Here is a 24,325-nt window from a genome sequence, read left to right as displayed (position 1 = left end):
AACACTACAGATTTCAGGAATGACTACAATAGCCACACAGCGAATATGCTAAGGAAACTGAGCAAGTAAACAGTATGATGCAACAAAGAACTGAGTCAAACTGAAGCCTTAAATACACATGAGGTAATCAAGAAACGTGGACATGTGAGGGTGTGGGGACACAGCTGAAGCTAATTAAAACAAGACCAGAAAGTAAAACTAAATACAAAAGCTAGTTTACTGTCAAAGTAAAACAGGAAGTGAGTTACTGAAAAGAATATAGAAAACTTTATATAAAAGGGAAAACAAGAGCTTATAGAAAACAAACTGTAATCAAGACTCAAAACCCAATGGGAACAGAAGAGGCAAAATACAAGAAAATACTGAAACAATTGACACCTAGAGCTAAGATACCATAGAGACTAATGAATAAGAGGAAATTAAACCTGGAGATACAACTAAATTAACTAAACTCAACTACAAAAAGCAACTGCAGCTAAACAACACAATTGATTATAAAAGAAACAAGCATACAAAGGAATAAATAATAACATATTTAATAAAAAGTCTGAGTTCTGAAATCCTAGGCCATTGACCCAGGAACATGACTAGACATGTTTGTAGCCCAGTAATCTCCAGTACTGATCTTTGTTTGGATTTACAGATGGTAACTTTCAGTGGGAGGTTCAGTTTGGAGTATACTATGGCATAAAGATCTGGAAAAAATGCTGGTGAGAAAACAGTATAGGCATGATAAACATGCACAGAGCCTCGTTTATTTTATTTTTTTTAACCTTTTTATTTGCTCAAATAGCGTGGTCAGTGAAGAAAATAATAACTTCCTACTTCTTTGTAACAAATTAAAACAACAAAAACTATTTTTACCTTCAAATCAAGTTTTAAATGCCTTTCTCATAGCTTGACTTCTGTAAACAGCAGTAGAATACAATAAAAGCTGTTAGTCCCAAACCTGCCATTGCTGTTTAAACTCAAGTTATGCTTATTTTTGTTTAATGTGATGCCACGTAAAACAGAATTATGAAACTCTTATGTAATGTTAACATGTAAATATGATTCATTGGTATAGTGTCCATGCATGCACGATTCTGTATTCTCTTCAAGGGCGGGCACAGGGACCATGCGGAATCCTTAGACTCTAAGGGGCCGGGCTCCCTGTTTTCCCATGCACCATCATCTACTGACATTGGCCACTGCTCCACATTAAACACCCTGCATTCATAAAAAAAAAAGAAAAGAAAGAAAGAAAAGAGACACCATCTGACAAGAGCAGCGTCCCCCAGAAGCTGCCTCACTGCGAATTGCGCTCAGCCCGTCGCCAGAAAGCTCGGAAACTAAGAGGGGGGGAAATGGCCAAAAGTGAGAGGCAAAGAAGAAGTTTGAAGAGTGAGGAGTTCTTTTTTGATTCCGATGCGTCTCTCTTGGATCAGCAAGATTTCGAGATGTCTAGTTGTCCTTTCAATGACGTCTTCAACTCCAAAGACTCCCACATGGAGCAGATCAACACTTTTCTGAAAAATGTACAAGTTTTGCTGGAGGCTGCTAGGTTTCTTGAGAGCGCCGAGAGGAAGGACGGAAGTGAGTTTTATTTGTGTGCTGCGTTTGATCTTTTTCCCCCTTTGCATCTGAATTTCAGGAAGGAAAAAAAAAGACTTCACTGTCAACAGATTCAGACAACAAAGGGTTGAGTTCATTCAACTAAGCACCGCTGCCTGCAGTAAACACAGAATATGAAAGAGCACCAGACTGATTTAGGTGACCTTACTTATTGCAGTTACGGGAGGGGAGAAAAATATAAGCTTTCGTAATTTTACGGACTATTTTTACCTGCATTATCCGCATTATCTTCGTGTAGAGCTATGTCACTCTCCACAACTCCCAACACAGGGATCTATAATTTTTGTACCTCCCTGCTGCATAGACAAAGCAATATGACATAATGATTAGGTGTGTGGGTGTGAATGTTGGCTACGATTCCGTTATAATAAATCTGACCACATTGCAGCGCCCTCCAACTCAGTTTAGGATGATGTCATTGTGCCCCCGCAGACTCGATCGGTGAAACAAACTGAAACTTTATAGATAAACGCCACGGCTATAGCTCGCGGCGTTGACTCGACCTTTTAGAAAATATCCGACCTTGCATGATTTTCTTGTTTATCACGTTATAAGAAATGATGTAATTATAGATAAGTTGGCTGATTGCAGAAAGCACGATCATTCAGATGGGTATTGGATTGGCACGTATCCAATGTAATGACATGTTATCTGGGCAATGCACTACTAAAAACGACTCTTTATGATCATTTTCATGGCTTCGCTTTCATCTAACTCGTGACTTTAAAAGACCGAAAAGACGAATTTATATATGCATTTTTCTGTGCACGGCATTTTTCGTGCAGAAAGGTCAGTCACGTTGGGTGAAACGCGCTGCGAAAGCCTTTGAAGTGATATCGACTATAATAATGCAACGTGGGAAATTTTCTACAGAAAGCAGTCCTCTCGATTGTTTGCTTCCTGCTATTTTGGGGGGCGTGTCGCACTGGCTTCCACATGGCGCAAGGTTCCTGCGGTTGGCTAGAGGCGAGCTCAACCCTCGCCGCCTGTCAAAGCCTTTCGCCAATCGAAGTTACGCTCGATAGCAACGTCACGTGTTGCTGGGCCTGGCTACAACCGACCAAGACACGCCTACTGTCCCAGTGAAGGATGGGATTTGTAGGGCTTTTCTATAGGACTCGTAGTCTGGCAAGAATATGGAATTACATGGATATTTAGTAATTTAAATATGAAAAGCAGCCCTAATTAATGCTTTATTATTTTTTGTCATGCATTTATGACGTTGTCATGAAAAGAAGCAACAACGTTCCTAAACTTTGCAAGAACAATAGTAAACACACCATTTTTTAAAATAATTTCTGCTGATCTGTGCACTGGAACTCTGCCAGATGTATGTATTAATTTACACTGACCTGTTGTAGTTGCAGTTGAAACATTATTACAATCGTGAATGATTTTCCAATCGATATATATCTCAGTAAAGGTGGGCTAAATTGTGAACTTAATGGAATGTTTGCGTTTGAGGTAAAATGGACCATATTCACCAAAATACTCGATTTCCCAGAATGCATTGCACTTAGGCCGGCCTCTCCCGCCGCTGGATCCCCGCCTCTCAGCTGAGCAGCTAAGTAAACAAACAGGAAAGGAGAGGAAACGAGCTGCAGCACGCGCATTGCTGGTTCATGGTTCCCTCGGGGACGTTTTATATTGTTTTTATCCAATTTTGTAAAAATTTGATATCGTGTTTCGTAGAAACTTTTAAATATTTTGATACGCTTTCTTTTTCTAACAGTGAATTCTGGCGAGGATTGGCTGTAGCTTGCTAGCTTGCGAACACTGGATTTTTTTTTTCTTTCCTTCCCTTTTGGCGAAGGCTGTTCATGAGCCAGCAAAGGCACGGAACAAGGATATAACACGTCAGTTTTAATAATAACCAATGCACTGTCTTCCCTGTAATTAAAAAGCGGTCGTTGCTGCTGCTTGCAAAGCTAGATTGCAACGTCCAACACAGCCAGCCTCAGGAAAGAATGACGGCTGTTCAGCTAATAAATATCCAGCGGTTGCTGGAAGCAGCAGAATACATAGAAAGGAGAGAAAGAGGTAATAACATTTCCAAATGTCTCAGTTGGCAGTGACAACCCTGTACTGGTTGTCGGCTCAAAAAGGGTGATTTTCGAAGTAGAAAGTGTCCCCCAAAAGAAAAAAGTGGCTAGTCAGTTAACCACCAGTTTTTTTCCCAACAGAGTGTGAACATGGATATGCCTCGACGTTTCCATCAAATCAGAACACAAACTACCAGAGGCAAAGGAAATTCCGAAATAAGAAGTTCAGCAGTAACCACAATAGGTAAGACACTATTCTCAGTCATTTTTGTGATTGCTGGGGAAAAGTGTCTGTTTTCTTCTTCGTCTTGCTATTTATATGCCAGTAATGAAAGTGAAGTTCTGGGATGGATGACACTGCTGCAGATAGCATGTGATCCTAAACTGCTGCCAGCTGGTTATTGCAGCGTTTACGCTTTTCAGATAAAGGGGCTTTCTAGGTAAAGAGACACTGACATTTGAATAACAAAAGATCGATCCTCGAACTTGTAGAGACATCTATAGTAGCTACGTGCACGTTTGACCGTCAACACCGCTGGTTCGGTGGATTTGACGGGGGGTGGCAGCAACAGGTGCTCTGCTGGCTTTTCATCAGCTGATTGTCAAACGGACTGCAGTGGTCAAGGTTAGGGATCATGGTGAAAGTAAAGACTTTAAAACGAAAAATGTCGCTTAAGAAAAAAAATGTTGCAGCAACATCTTCTACTTCTTCTATTTATTGCCTAAACAATGCAGAAACATTTTCCCGTGATTTTTAAATTTAGTAATTTCTTTTTTTGTGGTTGACTTTCTGTATTTCCCCCTAGTATGCATTCTCCACTTCACTGTGGGAGAAAGGGATATTTAGTCTTATCCCCTAAAGAGGAAACGCTGCTATTTATGGCATGTTTTGTTTGCAGACACCAAAAGACGAATATGTGGAGCCATTTATAGGACTTATGTTTTGTATAATCACTGACTTGCTATTTCATCTTTACCTTCATATTCTATAAAAAAAAACATGGGTTCACAGTTTGCATAATTTCAAAGCTACTGGTGATTGTTATGGAACATATGCTTAGTAACACTCGCTGATAATGACTGTCACATAGATTAAGGCCCTTGTCAAACACATTACTTTCACTGATGGCAGACACTTGTATTTAGTAACAGGAGTTGGGAGGATCCACTGGATTTGTGTGGGTTTTTTGTTTGTTTGTTTTTTTTTTTAAGTTAGGCTGCTTACATTAATCTTTCCATCGACAGTCATACATCAAACACAAAGCCCACTCGTACTCTTGAAGAGCTTTTTAATATTAATGTAAGAGAAGGCCACCAAACAGGAACTGCGCATTACTCATCATGAGCGCACAATGCTGCCTAGTTCTGCATGGCAACAGTCACGATCAGATATATTGTTAGTCTGACACCATATTCATAACTCTTCATAGCATTTAGTCTTGTGAGAATATCCATAAGGACACATTAATGATGCTTAATGTAAAGTTAAATGCTAGAAAAGCTGTAAGCTTTCACAATGCATGCTTTTTCTGAAATCTGCTTCTAAAGTGGGACAACTTTGAGAGTCTGTAATCAAACTGTTTATGTATGCAGGAGAGAAAATGGAAGCAAGTGGCAAAGAGAAAAGATTTGGTTTTTAAATGCTTCGAGATGTGAAGAAGCACTACCAATAAAACTGTGCAGGGATAATGCTTGTTGTTTCTATTCATAGAGCTATGTTTACAACTCGCCTATTGCGTTAACACATTTTGTATTAAACACCCATTCACAGCTTCATATTGTGATGTGGTTTCGTTTACTCCCATGGGGAGATGGGCATCTGGCAAACTAAAAAAATAAGATCATTCGATGGGCCTTTTTCATTCAGAGATCCTGTGTATGACAGAAGCCAAGTGAGCAAATTAAAGGCATGGTGCATTAGCCAAAGAGATCTACAATGCAGCCATCTTCTGTGTCTGCATTTTTAATGACAAAAAGAACATCATATATACCTAAGCTTCAGTCTCAAACATGTTCTTGTTTATTCCTTACTTATAAACACTCCAAGGACCCTTTTAAAATTAATGTTAAGCCGACATCTTAGAGAATATGCTAATTTATTCATTATCATATTTACATTAATATTACATTTTATTTTAACACACTCTTAGTTGCTTGCTCCAGTTATATCTGCCTTCTCAGTAGCGTGTTGAGGCTTAAAGTGATGGGCTTATCTGAATCTGTCCTCTCTTGCCTACCGTTTATAGCAGGGCAGCTTTATCTCGCTGACCCACTCCCTGCATGCATATACATGCGCACACATACGCGTACACATACATGCATGCCTGCCTGCAGAAGGAAGCATGCTGCTGTTCTGTGTGGCCTTGCTGTCACTGTCCAGACATGCAGATATGGGTTTCAGGAGGCAGGGAAAAAGGATTGTGATGATAAAACCCACGTAAGTTGACTTAGGCCAAATGAAAGGCCATTTTTCAGTATAGTGAAATAGAGCAGCTGAAGAAATTTCCCAAATGTAAAAAAAGAAGTTTGGTTTCACACAAGTTCCTTGGAATCCTGAATTTTAACATTGTTCCCTAAATGCGCTTTTAAAGGGAACCAAATGAAGGTTCACATTTTGGTAAAACATTCAGAGTTTGGAAAGGTTACAAAGCAGGATGTTGGTTACCAAGCAACACAGACTCAGTGAAACCACTGTGACAGCAGATGACGCAAATTATGCACTCCAACGTATTAATCTTCTGTTAGCACAACTATTGATCTGACTTTACAGATCAGACAGTTACAGAAATAAGCGGAGTTGGAGACAATGAAAATAATTACATGTGTGCAAAGAAGTCAGCGTTCAACACAAGACTGTGGCTATTCATTTTCCCAATAAAGAACTAAATGTGTGGCTGTTAGCTCATTTTTTATGACATTTATGGAGATCACCATTAAACAAAAAGAGATTATGCTGTTTTAAATGCACCATTCATATGATTTTAGTTTGTGTGGCTGGCCTGGTGAAGAGCACAGCCATACATGATTTCAGTGCTTATATAATGTATATAAAAGATGAAGGCATCCACGTGAGCATGTAGGCTCCTTCAGGTTTTAAGCAAATAGCCTGCAGTGTCTGAAATGTGCCTGGGTTTTGTTGTAATAGTAGCTACTCAGCCTGGTCATAGACCTTGTCATGTCAAATCAAATATACTGCCACAGTTGACTTACCATACTGTCTAGCATATCCAACTAAATAAACAGTAATCTATTCATTAAAAAATGAATTCCTCTGAGTCTGGGCCAATTTTTACAGATGGAACCGCAGCATTCCCTCTGTTCTGTTCTTACCTCTTGCTTCGTCCATATTTCCTGCATGCTTATTACCAAGATGGCAAGAAAAAAAGCATACTGCAGTATTGATAACCCACGCTATAGAAAAGTGCTTGACCAGGTTGCATCCAGCAGCACTCCCCTACCCCCATTTTGCCCCCTGGGAGGAGGTAGAGTGCAGTTTGTGTGAAAGGGAACTTGGCCATTTAAAAAATCTGGGGGAGGCCTTGTCTCCTTTCAGTATGTTTCCACACACAGACACTCTTAGGGACGAGCTGATTCACTTTAGATTATTAACAGAGCACTGAATCCTGGCTGCTTTTGTGTATTTGTGTGCGCACGTTCCTACTTTACCAGTCGCACACACATGCACAGTGTGAATGGAAGTGTCTGCAGTGTCACATCCTCCCTTGCATTATTGAGGAAGAGGCACTGTGCCACAGTGCATTCCTGGATGTCACGTTGACATTTGTTTGTGTAAAGGCTTCAGTGCACTGAGCCTAGAATTGGTCTAGTTTGAGATTAATTAATAAATCTGTTAATCAAATTTGACACTCCAATTCACCATTCACGTCTCAGCCCGTGGTTTTCTAGCTCATACATACTTAGTATTCTAATACTACCCATGTAAAGTAAATTGTTTTTTTTCTGATAAAGACGCCCTGTACCTTTTATTTTGCTTGCTCATTAAGGCAAAATTGTACATTTGTTCTCTTTTCTTTTTTTTTTAACAGCTTCTGCTTTTTGTTTTTTTGTTTGCAGGTCGACACATAACGAGCTGGAAAAGAATAGGTGAGTTGGCAGTGCATCTTTAAAACACATTTCGGATTTAATCAGACCACAGACCACAGACTGCAGGCTCATACATGCCCTACCCACATATATCAAGTCTGTTATGACCTACTTCTTCATTTCCCCTACAAGGTTATGGCCTTTTAAGTAAACGCTTATTTTTCAACAGGTCTTTAAAGATAAAAGTACTTGGGTGGCCCAGTTGGGTTCATGAATTCCTCCTTTTCGTTTCACCTTACCCATTTCCACCTCTAATATGCATAATCCTTCCACCTTTTTGTGTAACAGTGAATCATATGCAGTTTCCTTCTCCACGTTTTTGCATATAACTCTGTGGGTATGTGTGACATAAACTTCTGTCTGAGCTCTTAGTTGATATTCAGTAATGGTTGACCAGTCTAGCAGTCAGAAAAGGGTTAAAATCGAATGAATGAAGTTGCCGTATAACGATATTGGGCATGTTTGAGCCACATTCTTTTGTGGTAAGTTACATCTTACTGAGGTTGTAACATAAGCATTTGTTAGTACTGGCAGGCTTTTTTTTTCCTTGCACGTTTATGTCTACACCCTCGTCCCGATTGTGGATACGTACTGCTCCGTTCAAGTGATTATATGCCATTTTACTCTGGCACAGCATAGATCCATTCATTTTCCAGATCAAAGTATAGCAGAACTGCACTGGTTAGCAGGGTTATGATTTTACTTTCCAACTTGTTTGTTACTAACAGAGAGGCGTGATTTTGAAGCTGCATCTCTGGCTAGGCTTAGATCTTTGGACTATCATGTTAATTATTTTAAGCCTATTTTGTTCAGTCAAATAAAATACGGGTGCTTTTCTGTTTGCAGTCCAATGGTTGTGTCCAGTTTGTGTACACGCCTGCAATTTTAGTGTGTAGCAGACATACGTTTGTCCTAGGGTATGATTTAAAAACTTAAAGTGAAATGACATTAAATCAATGTAGTATGTAGAAGCAGCATAAATTTCAGCACTGTATCTGCATCTAAAGTTTCTTATGTTTCTGTACTGAATTATGTCTGCATTCAAGTTGGTATCTGCAGTGTAGGAAGTGGTGCATTTAACCAGACTTTGGTTTGGGATGGTTTTATTGCTAAGAGCAACAGCACCTTGGAAGCCCTTATCAGACTGAGTTCACTACTAGGGTACTTGCTGGTGTTTATGCTCTTTATTCCATGCACAGTCAAGCACTAGAGCCTTTTCTTTGACACCATAAATAAGAATGGCCCGACTTGCAGGATTTATGGTAAATATATGAAAAAACGCATGCCTTCCATTTCATTATCTCTGAGCGTGTGGGTACAATGAAAGGATGCGAGAGGCTGGAACCATTCAGTGTAATTACATATCACCTCAGCCTGTTTTTTCTCGCCATTCTCCCTGGCAGCCTTTTCTGAAAGGATGGGAACATTGGAAGGAGAGCCGTCCAGTGATCTAAATATAGACAAGAGTTGATGTCTCATCTTGGTGCTCATATACAAAGCCACACAAGGCCGGCTGGTCGACTGAATGGCCTCAGCAGATTGCAGCACCCATGCGGAGTTGCATTTTTTTTTCTTTCAGCGTTCCACCCCAGCAAATACATTTCAAAGGGGAAAAAAAATGTGCCAACTCAGTTGTTTGTTCCTAAAACACAGTGTGAAGGATGGATTTGTTCATTCTTTGGGCTGATCTTGTAGTAAGGCTTGTTTTTATGGCCATGGTCATTCAGAGTAGATTTGTATAAAGCCTATATGTGGGAATCACTGCTAACTATAACAGGAGATGCAGAATAGGTGTACTTTCCTACCCTTTTTGCTCTAATGCTTTTTTTTAAAAGTTTGAATTAGATTTGGTGATCTATATCTGTGTGAGTTTTGTTTGTCCATTTGCTCTGATGTTTTATACTCCATGCTATCTTCTGTTTGCATCATATATTACTCCTCCAAAAAATGATTACTTCATAAAGTAAGCATCCTAATTGTGTCACAATAATGCTTAGTTTGTATGAACAGGAATCTTCTGACTGTGCTGTTTTTGCTTCCTTTAATTAAATGGCACAGTCTGTAGAATCCCCTGAAAAACAGCCTACTTTCTGCAAAGCACTAAATCACTAGAGATGGTTTGAAGAAGTTCAGAAATAAGCTAACTTGTTTAAATGTTAAAAACGACTGACCATTCATTTGTGCGTTAGTTTAGTGTCAGTGTGTTTTCATTCGCAATACGTGCATAATGTCCAGTGAAACTTTCTATCCCGTCCCTCCTCTTTTTCCTGGCTGCACTTTGCAGTCTTAGAGAGACATGCAGCAGCAGAGCAGGCCAGGAATAAGCTGTCCTGTACCAAGTCTGGATACTGACACCACTCTTCTCTTCACTCTTGTCTTTGTTTTCAGCTTGACACAGTTAGCTTGGTGTTGCAGCTTAGTAGCAGGCGAATAAGAGACTAATTCACATTTCCATTTGCAAAGAAAGAGTAAAAATTGAAATGGTAATCAATCCTTTTAGAGCACACTCAAAGTCAGAATCATTTATAATCTCTCTTTTTGCCAGAAGCTAATCCAATTCCCTTTAAGCACATGCCCCAATGTAAGTCATATGTTTCGAGCATAGTTGTTCATCCAAGTGTGTCAGGCTTATACCATGATCGTGCAACAGAAGCAGCTTTCGTTCCATGTCAGCAGAATTCCAAGTCCTGTAAATTGGAAGCAGCTCCTTTATGGTCCAGCCTGGGTGGAGCTTTTTCCAACACTTATCAAACTTGTGTATCTACTGCAGGCAAGATGATTTGCATTGCATGGCTACCGCAGCTCTTGATAACCTCTGAGGCTTGTAGACTCAGTGTGACAGCAGAGACGTTAGGACACGGATAAAAGGCACCGAAAGGGGGGGAAAAAATCCCCACACACATTCCAGATACTTACCGTGGGACCAGATAACGTAGTCATCTGCCGCTTTGATCATGTACCTTCTAACAGCCTTATTTCACCTCCACATGTCACTGCTAAATTACACTCCCTTAGTAGGATTTAACAGTAAAAGGCTTGTATGACTGCATGTTGTGGTTCGACTGCTTTGATCTCACGGCCTTATGGTTATTAGTCATTTTCTTTAAACCGTGTTGATTATAAATTCAGAGTGCTCAGGTTAGTTGGTGATTTATTGTTGCGCGTTGTGTAAAGCATGTGCATAACATTAAACAATTAAGAGGTTTTTTTATGGCTCGGAGTTGAATCTGTAGGGGCTCGAGCAGTTGTGGATTTATTATAGCTAGTAAAAGCTTGTTTTATTGATTAATAATAAAGCCATCAATCAAAAGGTAACAAAACAAGAACCATTGCTTATCATCTGAGTTCCTCCTGAACTGCCACTCATCCATTTTTAATATAGTTCGTTGAGGCCAGGTCTGTAATGCAGTCAGAAAATTTTCCCAGGTAGTAAAACCAATGTTAGCTTTTCTTTTTGATTTGACACGGAGGAGCTGCCTAAGGCCGTTTTTATGCTCGCCATGTGGCTCGTGTCGCGGGTCTCTGGTGACAAGTTTCACATCACATCCTGTATTGCAAGACACAATCTTTGTGGAACAGTCTTTCACTAATCATGTCGGTTTTTACAGCCATTATAATGGTAATCCTGCACAGAAGCTCGGACACATACAAATACAAATGTTGGAGTAATTTGAAAAACTTGAGTTTTTGGAAAGAACGTTGCAAAAAACACTTGCCAACTCTTGGCTTCCGGTTTTGACATCTTCTCCTCCTTATCAGTGTGTATGACGTGATATTGTCTGAGTGGAGAAACCTATCGTTTTGGAGAATACTGCAACGGCTTCTTACAACTTAATTGCAGTTATAAATGGCTCCATCTGTGCAATGATGGCACAGCGGTGAGCAAAGCGACCACTGCACAGGGTATTTTAGCACCTCAAAGAATGAGCTAAACACCTCTGAGAGTGATTCTGTGGATATGTTTATCAGAAACACCCTTAGCCATTAGAGGTTGGCCTGCCTGGCATGTAAGGAGTGTTTGTGAAGTCCTGATTTTTATTTATTTATTTTTTGTCTAAACATGTAATGCCTCATTTGCAGTCACCTTTTGTTTGTGTATGTGTGAAGTGTATGAACTTGACATGAACTTGGTCGGATTTACCTTTAGCTGTTATATAAACAACACCTATTATGACAATTTTCAGGCCAATATATAGTCTCCAGCTGAGTGGGATCACATATTTCAGAGTTCAAAGAAGGTTTTTATTAATGCAGTTACCTAGTTTAGTCCCTGCTTTTAAAGCCCACTTTCTTTTCAGAATATGCAGACCGTTACTGGCCAACAAAAAAAACTGCTTGATCAATGACAGTCATGTGAAAAAACACCTTTGCTATCTCTGCTGTAAATTTTATCAGGAGGACACCACTGACATTGAAGGTCTTAAAGCAAACTGCAAACATACCAAATCATATTCATCTGCTCATGTCTGGGCATAAATCCAGTCCAAAATGTAAAAAGTGGATAACACGCAATAACACGCATGCATGCGTGACACAAAATTAACTGTGATTCAGCTAGTCACAACCCATACAGCAATATTTTTCTTTATGTGTTCAGACTTTTGAAAGCTTTTCTTAATTTTCCAGTAAGTCTAAGCTAAATATCACTAAAGAAGGGTGGCACATTTTTTAAATGGCACATTACTTTGTTGCCACTGACTGCCCTCATTCATTTCTGCTCTTTCTAACCAGTGGGCTTAAAACACTGCACTGCTGTTCCAGCCTTTGGGTTGAATGAGCAGTCGAACATGAATAAGCCTGGGTTACTCTGACTGTGTTGATGTTTCTTGAAGAAAGCAATACTGCTTCTCGAGTCCAGGGAGTGCTGCCCATTCTCAGGCCCTGCTGCAGGGTCTAAAACTGGGACCATTTGTTCTGACCAACGTGACGACTTGTAAGCTTTTCTTGGCTCAGAAAAGCAGCTTAAGAGACTTGATCTTTGGTCTGGTGAGCCCAGCTAGAGCATTCACATGTGCTGAGGCATGTCACCTACCCTCTCTCTGAAACCACTCAGACCCAGTTCTGAATAGTCGAGCTAAGCTTTGATTTAGCCAACGATGGTATCTCAGTACAAGGAAGTTATTGAGATGCTGATGGGATGAGTAGAGAGATTGGTCAAACACACCTAATTAAGGGAGCCTTAAGAAGCACGCAAGCCTTATATAAACTCTCAGTGTGTGTACAATGAGCATTTCTGCCCTGTCAGTAGGACATAAGCCTGTACTCAGTTGGCAAACAGTCAATTTGTAGCTCTGGCTAGAAGTCTACCTGCTCTACCGACTAGTGTGGAGGGTTCCCAGCTGCAATGAAGACGTTATTTTCTCTTTTTAAAATTATAGTTCACTCATAACATGGTGAAAGAATCTTCACACTTAAATTGTGTGTTCTGGAATGTGTGTATTGTTTTCAGCCAAGTATAAGACAGGCTGAGACGTTTGCATTTCACTTGTGCCACATTGGTAGCATAAGTGAACTATTCTGAGTCAAGTGGAGGGAAACTGGATTAGCCTTTTCTGATTTGCATATCAATCGCACCTGCTGCTGGGTTTCTGAGGGTTCTGACAGTAACGCCTTTTTGTAGTTTGGCATTCTTAGCAGGCCAGTCACATACATCTTTTCGGGGAGCACTTACCTTTTAACATCAAAAATGTGAAAAATCCACATAAGCCTCCAGATTGTGTTTTTTGTTGTTTTTTTTTAAATAGACAAATAGAACCTTTTTACTGAGAAGGAAACAACAATGGAATAAAGTACTGTTAAAATCTGAAAAAAAAAGTTTGCAAACATTTGTTATCACTGGCATGCTGCCAATGTAAGCTCAATAACTGTTGTAACTGCTTCTTTAAAAGACTTCCTGGTCAAATGAATGATCAGTTTGAATCATCTTATTACATGGGGTGCTATAATTATCTCACACCTTTATTACTATCTGTAATTTCAGTATCAAATACTGCTTGATTGAAAACAGGTCTGTAAGGTGTCATGGACATAGCATGTTCTGGCAATCCTCACTGGTTTGCCGTCAGATAAGACCGTAGATCTTTGTTTCGTCCCGACACAAATGTTCTGTAGACAGGTGTAAAGAAGACCCATACAGAGGATTATATGTAGGCACTTGAAGGCTTCCTCATCACTCACATCTTGTCTCGGCTCTTCTGACCCTTAACCCCTTGTCTGGGCTTCTTCTTGTTGTGCTTTTATCCTGCAAGAGTACATCTACACAGCACTCTGTGGAAGGATGGTGTGACCAAAAGGAATAAAGCTGAATGGCTATAGAAGCTTAGTCAGCAGGTTTAAGCCATCAAACAATCCCCTCTCTGACTCAAAACCTGGTTAAATTTTCACTGATTAAAATAGAAACATTTTCTTTTTATTAGTTTGTAGGTGTTCGGTCTTGTTAGGGTACAGGCTGTACACACAGTCTGTACCATAATACTCTGCAAAATGTTCCTCCTACACATTGGGTTTTTTGACCTGTGCCATTAACAAAACTGTGTGGGGCTGCTTGATTAGGCCACTTTGGAGAAAATGGGTGACGCTGGGGTTACATAATGTTCCAGGAAGAAATGTTCCTGCGTCCCTTCCTTTTTCCTGAAGAAGCTTGTTAAATGATCTGCCTGGTGACTTAGGATAGAAAGAGGTAAAAGGGGATGCTAGCTGAAAGTGCAAGACACACTCAGTTAGGCTAAATCTGACTATTGCTTCTATTTTTAGCCTCACAGCTGGGGAAAAAGGGGGAAAACACCACTGTCTTCTGACCAATCACAGAGGTTAATTTTTCACCAATGAGAGCAGTGTGATGGAGATGCATAGGAAAAAAAAGTCTCCACCCTTTACTGCCTCGTGTACTTTCTCATCATCAAACCTGCACTGAAAGTCATATGAAATGCACATGTTTAAAACTAATGCATAACTTCAGTAGAATTGCATGCCACCAGCTGGATTCAGTGACTTTAAGTAAATTTAGAGAGAGAATCGTGTACATTTTGCGCATTAAAGGTTGATGTAGAGCATTCGGCTGACATGCCTTCCCCCACTCTCAATTGGATGTATTAAAGCACATGAACAACTAAGGGGGTTGTTGTTTGACAGGACCCAACCTGCCCCCAGAGCCAACATCTGGTTGGATGTCCCTGGCTTTACACTAGGCCCATTTTTGGAGAAAAGCCATACTGGAGTTTTAATCCAAAGCTTTTGCCCTCACCCCTCCACTGACAGAAGGCTGAAGGGAAACTGAGGGTTGCCGATGGGTCAGTGACTGTGTGTGCCATTGTGTCCTCAAGCTGAAGAGCAGACAAATGGAAAAAGAGGTTGCTCCCTAAAAGAAGAAATGAATGTGTTTTGAGTAGTGTAGGTATACAGTCACGTGATCTAATCTGTGGGATTTAGGCCATTTGCCAAAGACACATGTATTGGTAGTATTTTAGATCAGGTGGTATCACTCTTTTAAAGTGCCCTGCCCTCCATCTCTCGTCACCTCCGACCCGTCAATTACACCCCCCATTCCTCCTTTGCCCTCCAACTCTGGCTCTGTTTCTGTGGCCTTCTTTTTTGTTCAGGCCATCTATTTGTCAGTTTCCTTCTTTCTGTTTCTCTCTCTCTCTCGTCCAACCTTTGTCAGTGGACCAGATTAAAAGGCAGTGTGCACGTGTGAACTAATCCGTGCGTTAGTGATGGGTTTCAGCCCCAGAGTCTCTTGGCCCAGCCACACAAAGAGCGCATCGCCCTCTCTCTATTCCAGCACGCTCTGCACGTGTGTGTATTTGTGCGTGAGCACGTGTTTATGTCTGTGGTTGCTGCTCGAAAAGGGTAAATTGACGCATTTTTGCTTTCATCCCAGTTCTCTCAAAGTGATTTGTTTTGTATCATCTGTTTTCATTCGTTTCAGCCTGTCCTCCATCTCTCCTTTGCCATGTGTCATGAATGTGTTTCAGCAAGTTTAGCATGACACCAGCTGTGGCCTGGTCAACTGTGTTCTATTTTATTTACCAGTTGTGTCCTTTAGATTTGTGGCAGGGATTCTGCAGGTCTACAGTGATTTCTTTCTTTATTTTATTTTTTTAAAACTTCCATTTGCATTTTATTGCCCTCGGTTTCCAGTCTCGTTTTAGCTCCGAATTCATATCCATATATACATTTTTATTGTGAGCTTACTGCCATTGGAAAAATTGTCTCTCTTTTCCACACACTGAATCTCTTTTTTTGGGATTGAGGTCAAAACTGCCTGAATGCTCAGTAGTTTCATTCCCACCCACCCACATGTGGCAATGCATTTTCACACCCTTTGCATTTTTTATTTTTTATTTTTTTGTTTTGTTGTGTTCCCTGTCATCTAACCAGACTGTCCTCATTTGGCATAGTTTGTGTAGCGTACCAATACTTTTTAATTATTATTTAACTCCTTAGCCAAGAAGGATCCTGCTGTATGTGGAAATGTGACGCAATCCCTTTCTGTTTATCAAATGCAGTAAAAATCTGTGAAAAATCACGTTTGCTCGTAAGGCACTGACCATGTAAGAAACTTTTCTAGTTAGATATATATCAGTACACTCAAAATTCTGTTCCTTGTGGCAGCTGTGCTTTTTATATATTCCCTGTCTTGTGAAAAAGAAACGCCTCCAGATTTTCCTGCCATTAAAACTGGAAGTGACTTTATGAGCCCTCACCTACTGTCACTGTCCAACTGGGCAAACAAACTTTTCTAATACTAACGGGCTAAGATCAGTTAGAGTATTTTTCTAACTAATTTTGGCTGACATAATGCATCAGAGATTATTGGCATGCTGTGATTTATTTATTTTTTTGTCTAAATTTACATAACAATAATGATCACCCAGAGAGAAAGTTGGAAGCAACATAGACGGTGTGCACCCTCCTGGATAACAGACCACAAGAGCAGCATAGCTCCTTTCCCAACAGCTTATTCGCTGGTTAACAGAAAAATAACTTACAAATCCAAATATTAATTCGGTTAACTAATATGCGGGTTCAGCTCTTGATGCCACATGTGCATGCAATATGTATGTTCATGATGAATTTTGGGCTAAGGATGTGTTTTTTGTTTTTTTTTTAAAGAACTTCTGCCATCACTAAGCGCAGTTGAATTCCACGTAGACCGCCGCTCGTTTGTGCCCATGGCCAGTTTCTGGGCAGATTACACAGGCAGAACCCTCCCCTTCCCCCCTCACTCTTTATATCCCTCACCCTTGCTATCTCACTCTGACTCTCTACATTCATCCCATCTGTCCATGTTTCATAGAGGAGATGAGGAAGGCATCAGGCTTTCAGAAAGAAAGAATGGAGAAAAAAAGCCTACAGTTGCTTCAGAGCAAGGATTGCTCTAATCTTGTGCGTGCCATGTTCGTGTAGAAATGTGGCGAACAAGCGCACACATCAGCGATGGGTAAAATATAACTTTCACGGATCTTAATTTGTCAGTTGTGCAGCTTTTTAGCTTTGTTATAATCTCACAATCATATAGCTTTCAAAAATTTGTGGCACCCGTGCATTGTCAGTAGCTGTTAATGACTTCGTAGCACGTTATGGACGAGCCATGGGCAAATGTTTGAACCATCTGTAAAATCATGAATCAACACAAGTTTTTTATTTTAGTTGTTTTACATTTAAGTAAAACCTTAAATGTAAGCTCATCTCCATCTGCACTTCTCATTTCCTTAACTTGCCATTTATAGCTCAGATAATAAACCTGTAATTGGCTAAAGCACATACAACAGGCTCCAGTTTTGCAGCCAGGCTGGTGCCTCTTTGATTACTGTTCCAGTAGTTAAACTAGTAAATACTGGTATTTCGTAAGGTGCCCTGCTCTGTAGGGTCAGACATCTGACCTTGGCTTCAGCTTGACAGCAGTCATGTGGGAGGGACAGATGATCCCACCTGAACAAACAAAAAAAGAGAGAAAGCCATAGATGGCATAATAGACAGAGAGTACTAGAAGAGGTAACTTTAGCAGAAAACACAACCGTGGCCTTTGTAGTAAAACCCAACAAAGAAAGGTGGTGAACAAACACGGAGAACAGCAGAGAACTGTTGTTCCCTTACTGTTTTGTGTGTATCTGTTTGTATAACATTAGAAATGCTCGTGCTGTTGAGCTACGCAGGACACAGTTATTAATGTACATGTTAATGTGATATATTGTTTATATCTATTCATTTTTAAGGTAAACTCCAAATGGAACCAATATATCAGTAACATATACAGGTGACCGTAGTGTCAATAATCGACCTAACTGACTGTTCCAGTGGTGGTGATGACATTTACCACTGTTTGGACACCTTGTTCCTCTGCTGTGTAACATCAGTTAAGCACTGGGCAAATGTTCAAAACTAGTAAAATGAAGGGCTAAAAGACAGTTAATTGTTGATAATGAAAAGTTATTTGTTTCTTTTACACAAAGAAAGGAATAAATTACAAAAAACCTAAATGAAAATGATCTGTACCTGCATCAGGCTTTGGCTAAAGTGTTACAATCTTTGCATTAGTTGTTTAAAACTGTTCAGTTCTTATAGTTACACCAAAAGTATCATGGGACAAATGTAGGTACTTCCATTTGATTAGCGCCCTGTTCATTTATATTACATGTCACCATCTGTGGTGTGGACCACGGTGCCACATGTGGTTTCACTCTGTATCCTCTGTGAGAAGGAGCCTTGCGTGTGATTTGCCGTAGTGGCTGGGCTTGGGTAGCTTAAGCAGTAAGCATCTCACATTTGCTATTTTTAACCACGAAGTAATGGATTTGGAATGTTCTGGAAAATAATGTCCAAAGCACAGGAAGGAAAAAAAAAACATCTGTGGCCACATTTTTTTTTTTTTTTTTTTGTTTGTTTCGATTTAATTGCACTCCCCCTCAAAATAGATCATTTACTGTTGAAGTTGATGTAGCTCCTCAATGAACATGGCTTAGTCTACTTTAAATGAGGCTTTGCATTATAAAATACTGTAATCACTTCAGTAATCGTTGACATCATGTGAATCACGATTTTCTTTAAATGAGTTTTGACACCGCAGATGGAGGAAGGAACAAAAGAACTGCCTCTAAGTCATATTCTTCCCCCTCCCTAATAGGGTGTTTAATGATGTCTTAATTTCCTTTCTTATGTCACGTTAAAAGATTTGCCACTGAGACAGTCAGTGGCGACGTGTAATTAGTGTAATAACTGAGCGAAGGGTCACATCCTCTCCCTCCACATGCACTAGAAGTAGGTCAGATTTTGTGTGTGTGTCTGTCTCTGTATGTGTGTGTTAAGTGGGTTTCAGAGAGTGGGGAATTTGCAAAAGAGAAGTGCATTGACTGGTATCTGGGCTGGAAATCTGAGACTTCCTTTAAAAGCATGTACAATAATTATGTCAGACAACGTAGATGGCCCGAGAAGTGATCCATTATTTACGTATTCACAAGTTTAGAATCTAGGGCAGCTACATTTTCCCCTCCATAAGTCACACTTTGAGTAACTGTGTTGGTTCCAGAGGACTTTAAATGAGAAATAATCAGAACCAAAAGTGTGCCTTTGAGATGTCATATTATAACTCTTTGCATTCAGGTGTTCAGTCCTTGAAGATCCTAGTTAAAGATGTGAACATTTAAGGTTTCATTAAGGATTCCTGTGTTTATTGAGGAATCCATGTGGTTAATACAAAGCCTGTTATTTAATTCACATGCCAGTCTCTGCTGGAACTGAGGATGTGTTTAAATGAGAATTTTTACTTGCAGATCATAGTCATAATATCTTCACACTTCTCTCATACATTGTTGAAACATTTCCAAGACACTGCAGTTCTGATTTCCTCACATTTCACTTGTCGTGTTAATCGTGTGGGAATAACAGCAACATGTCAGAATACGTAGGAAAGCATGGATGCGCTGCAGTGTTTGTGCCCTTCATTGCTGTTCCAAAGGCAAGCCTTTTCTGCACGTGTGTTCCTGCATGGATGATACAAGAAAAAGGGAGGCGAGTGCTGAGCTGCTGTACATAGGATGTGCGTAGGTTCTGTCAGAGTAATGGTGGGCAGCTCCTCCATACCAACGGGGAGCGCTTCAAAGTGGTTCTTTAAAAAGAACTCTGCTTCAGTCACATTGGAGGCAGTTTGACGCATTTTGACAACATGCGAAACAGCTAGAGGCATATAAGGAGAGCAGTGCAGAATTTTAAAGTATAAATTCTCATCTTATCAATCATGAATTTAATTGTTCATTTGCAACGATGAGAAGCATTTAAATTACACTCGGAAGTGTTGTTAGCCCTTATACATAAAAGGTAAGTCTGTATTAAACTGAACTAAAGCAAGTACCAAAAAAAGAAATGTGATTATTAGAATAAAAAGGCAATGTTGTGCACATGACTCACAGAGAAGCTAGATTTTGAGGGGTGCATATGAAAGAAAAGTGCAGTGCAGTGACCCAGGGCTGCCTGGCGGCTCGGTCACATGCCAAAGCCAAAAGGCAGAGCTCGTGCTTGCCTGCTTACCCATCTGGGGTCCTTCAGGAACACAAGACACAGTTCATACACCCAGACTTCCAAGCATGACAAACTTGCATGCATACATTCCATGGAAGTGCATCACTGTCTCCTGAGGAAAAGGAAAGGCTGGCTTTCTAAGTGTTCAACCTGTAAGCTTTGTCTTTTAGGATTCATCATGGGAGTGCATTCATATAAATGTGCATATGCATTAGAGGATATATATTTCTTGTTGTTGTTGATGATTTTTATAAGAGAGTGTGGGGGAAAACTCACTACCTAACTGTCAGTTATTTCCCTCTACTGAACAGAACTAGGCTGTTTTGCTTACTGTCACTGAGTGATCTGTCCTCTGCGTGACAGTTGGTAGCACAGGTCCTGGTAGCCACGGGTAGCCATCTAATCCGCCACAGATGGAGAACTCTTCATTCAACCTACATCGCCATGCCATTCATTAAACTCTGGAAGTGCAAAGTAGGGAATTATTTTCTTCGCTGGTTTTAGTCTACTTAGACATTTTGTCACTTAACAGATATCTGGAAAGATTCCCAGTCACACAGTAGATCTTGTTAGTCGTTGTTCATCTGTTGTTTGATGAATGAGATGATTATTTTTTGTTCAATTGGATTTATTAATATCATAGCTTGATTAGTCCATGTAACAAAAACAAGCACTCACTCAGTCTTCTGTACAGATATGGAAGCCTTGACTTTATGTTCATCTCACCTTAACATTATAAAATCTTCTTTAAAAATATTACTCATACATACAAAAAAATGAACTCAACAAGTGGTCGTTCCTCTCAGGAGAGCTATTTAAACCCCATAATCTTTGACCAGTGATTGCATATTAATGATCAAGAAACTGACCTCACAGCCAATTATAAGGTTGGGGAAACCTGCAGTCAGCTGAGACTGAAGAAGTCACTTGGATGAGTGACCAAACGTTTCTCTCACAGAAAACGCTACGTCCAGATGAACAGAATCAACTTCTTGTTATTTAACTCCACTGAAATTGACTCCACATCAGTCACCACTGAATCACCCTGTGATCCTGTGATGTCATATCCTTTAACCAAATATGTTTAAGCAGTCCTTAGCATTAGCAGCAGAGGACATGAAGTTATGGGGCTACACAGTAAATCCATAGCTGTTTATGTAACTGGCACCGGCCTTTTCTAAGAACTCTGGGAACAGAAGGCTCTATTGCTGGTTACATAGCTACAACAGGGTGGAGGTGATACTGCCTGCAGCAAGCAGGTATTTATGGTCACAAGCCTGCACTCATATTGTAAGCTGTAAAGGGCTTAAGCTCTTTGGCTGCTGGTCTACATGATAAACAAGCCTTTTTTAGGGATTAGAGACCTGCTCTGTTAGGCATCAACAGTAGCCAGGAACTTATGACCTTTAGCCTCTAAGTAAGACAGTTATACTTTATCTAGATTGACACAGTGATGTAGAGGTCTTTCTGTGTGGCTCAAGCCACATTATTGTACCCTTCTTCAAGACCAGCCTCTTCAACAGGGCTGGTCATTGCAATCAGGATTGGAAATAAGTTGATCACACTGACATTCAAAGGTCATTTAGCTCTGAATTGAACACCTTGTGCAGGGACTGCACCATATGCACATCTGCTGCCTGGTGTTCGAGTTAATGTTGGTGACTAACATGGTGAACGTGTCTGACATTATCTTTGCTTGCCTGTAGCTTTAGGGACATACTACACGATCATTTTTGACACACTGCCCTGTCGAGGATAACACCTCCAGTTTGGCTTCCTATTACCAGCCTGTCCAATGTGATAGTGAAGAATTACACAACAATAACCCTTCTCAGTTTTGATTTTCACAGTTACATACTGCTCTTCTGACGCTCCTTGTTATGCTTTTTGGACTTCTTTGCCATTTATAGTTATCGGAGTGCTACACGGTAAAGCATGTCATCCACCCAGAGATAAGAACGCATGCCACACAGGCGTTTCACATGCCTGTCTATCAATAAGAGGCACAGAGAGGGTTTTGAACGCTACTAACAATTACTGTAGCTCGTGTTGAGTACATTACCAAAGGTGGTTATAAAAAGGTCAGAAGCAGGAAAGGACAGTGATAAAATAGGTGACAAACTATTTATCATCATCATAATCTCTTCCTTTGGTGTTTGAGGTTTTATGCTGTTTAAGAAAAAAATTGATTTAGCAGCCAGACCAGTGACAAACTGGTTTACATGCCGAGAAGCACAAGTTCAGTAATATCCAGTGATAGAAATGTGGTGATAGTGGTCAACAGAACAGTTCATGGTTTGGTTTTTTTTGTTTTTTCTGTTTTGTTTCTTTTTGTTTGTTTTTTGTTTTTTTGGGGGGAGGGGGGGGGGTCCATGTCAGTGGGTCAGGATGAGAGAAGGATGGAAGGAGTAGAGGAGTGGTTTTAAGTGGAGGGTTATCTGGGGTTGTCTGCTAAGATATTTACATTTATCTCTCTGGGACTGGAGGAGAAAGCTGTGGTCTCCGATGTCTGGAGTTTGTTAACTAAATGCCTAACAAGCCAGACAGACAGACCCACACATCAGCACTGTGTCCCGCTCTGCCCTCACCGCTTTTTTACCAGACAGCCGATGGCCATCTGTGGAAAAATGCTTGCATATAGACTAGAAAAAAGCAGTGAATGAGACTTGTGTGTACATGCATGAGGTTGGTGTAACGCGAATTAATATTTGTGCCAGCTCTTCAGCAACAGCTCCCTGATAAATAATATATTGGCATATCAGCAGAGCTGAAAACACACTACGTGCATAGCTCAGTTGATTTCAAAATGGTTGGACTGCAAACATGGCAAATTACGCTTAATGCCTTATTTCCACATAATCCAGTAATAATCCTGATTATAGCTTTTAACAGAATACACTGAACTCTAATCACTCTCAGAAATATTCGGCCATGTTGTGCTTTGTTGTACGTCCTCGACGTCTCCCAGGTGCAGCTGCGTGTATCGCTCAAGGCTGCTGTAAACGAGTAGCATGTGAATAAGTGACAACTGATGTATGTGTAGACGAGGGTTTGAGATGAGACACGCAGATATACATTACGCAGATAAAGAGGAAAAGGGGGCGGGGGGGCTCTGCTTTGTCCTGTGAATAGAACTGATTAAATGGACAGATGTCCTGATAGTCATCATGCAAACTCCCAGAATAAAAGGCTGTGTGTGTCTGTGTGTTGTGACTTCCTAACTTTTACTCACGCAGCCTGAATCAGGGCTCCTCCTAGTTCCCTCCCCAAACATGCAGTGTTTGTTGAAGCACACACTCACGCACACATTACTGGCATAATGGCTGTAATGGCTTGCTCTTATGTTCTTATCAACACCATCCACACTGACCCCCACCCCTACACATATGCACACAGACAGATATACTCTATGCAGCACTTACATGTATCCAACAGTCTTAAAGAGCATAGCAGAGAGCTGTCTAGCCCATCTTGCAACTTGGTGCAGTGAAGCCCTGCTCTGGTCCCTTGAGTTTGTCTCCTGTAAGCGTCCCAAGAGAACGTTTCTGAGTCTTGGTTGCTCCACTAAGTCTACTGCCTCCTAATGTCTCTCCACCTTTCCCTCCAGGCTAGCTGAAAGACAGCCCCTGCTAATGGAGCAGTGATTGTGTTATAGCCACAATTATCTCTTTTTACCTCTCAACTCTGGTCCATTAGCAGGATAGATAGTACCTGGGGCTTGTCTTCAGTCACAGAATAAGGTACTGTCAGGATGATGGACTACATGAGCTGAGAGAGGTCCTGGAAATGCCATTATACCACCACCATGCCTTTTATCGCCAGATGAAACTTATTGTAATGTAGGCGAGACAAGTATCCATACCTAGATTTATTAAATACATGCAGATGATAAACCTCCTCGTTGTTGACCCGTAATTTTGAGATGATCAAGACTCAAGCCAAATCTGTCACGGGTGGAGGCCAGCACCCCAAAGACAACAGAATACTGCCTACATCTAGCTACTGAAGCAAGGGTGTTACAGACGAAATAATAATTTAAATCGAATAAT

The 24,325-nt window shown here is 40.5% G+C and overlaps 1 protein-coding gene across 2 annotated transcripts in view; it reads left to right on the top strand.

Annotated features, from left to right (window-relative positions):
* The first annotated feature begins 1,175 nt into the window (after nt 1–1,175).
* The window catches only part of mxi1 (max interactor 1, dimerization protein), a 30,674-nt gene continuing 7,524 nt past the window's right edge, over nt 1,176–24,325 (top strand). Inside the window, exons 1-3 of one of the 2 annotated variants that reach the window (XM_085459900.1) lie at nt 1,176–1,575; nt 3,798–3,900; nt 7,731–7,760. In XM_085459900.1, the coding sequence (XP_085316026.1) occupies nt 1,347–1,575; nt 3,798–3,900; nt 7,731–7,760 (362 nt within the window). In that variant the 5' untranslated portion in view covers nt 1,176–1,346. Of the gene's footprint in view, nt 1,576–3,087; nt 3,655–3,797; nt 3,901–7,730; nt 7,761–24,325 lie in introns of those variants that run through there. The other variant, XM_085459901.1, reaches the window with a different exon arrangement.

Source organism: Copadichromis virginalis, linkage group LG6 (genome assembly GCF_057382275.1).
Source record: "Copadichromis virginalis isolate Kocher_CV1m ecotype Utaka linkage group LG6, C_Virginalis_male_GT1.1, whole genome shotgun sequence".
NCBI classification, from domain to species: domain Eukaryota; kingdom Metazoa; phylum Chordata; class Actinopteri; order Cichliformes; family Cichlidae; genus Copadichromis; species Copadichromis virginalis.
Note: the sequence above shows the minus strand (reverse complement) of the source record. Positions and strands in the feature narration are given on the sequence as shown.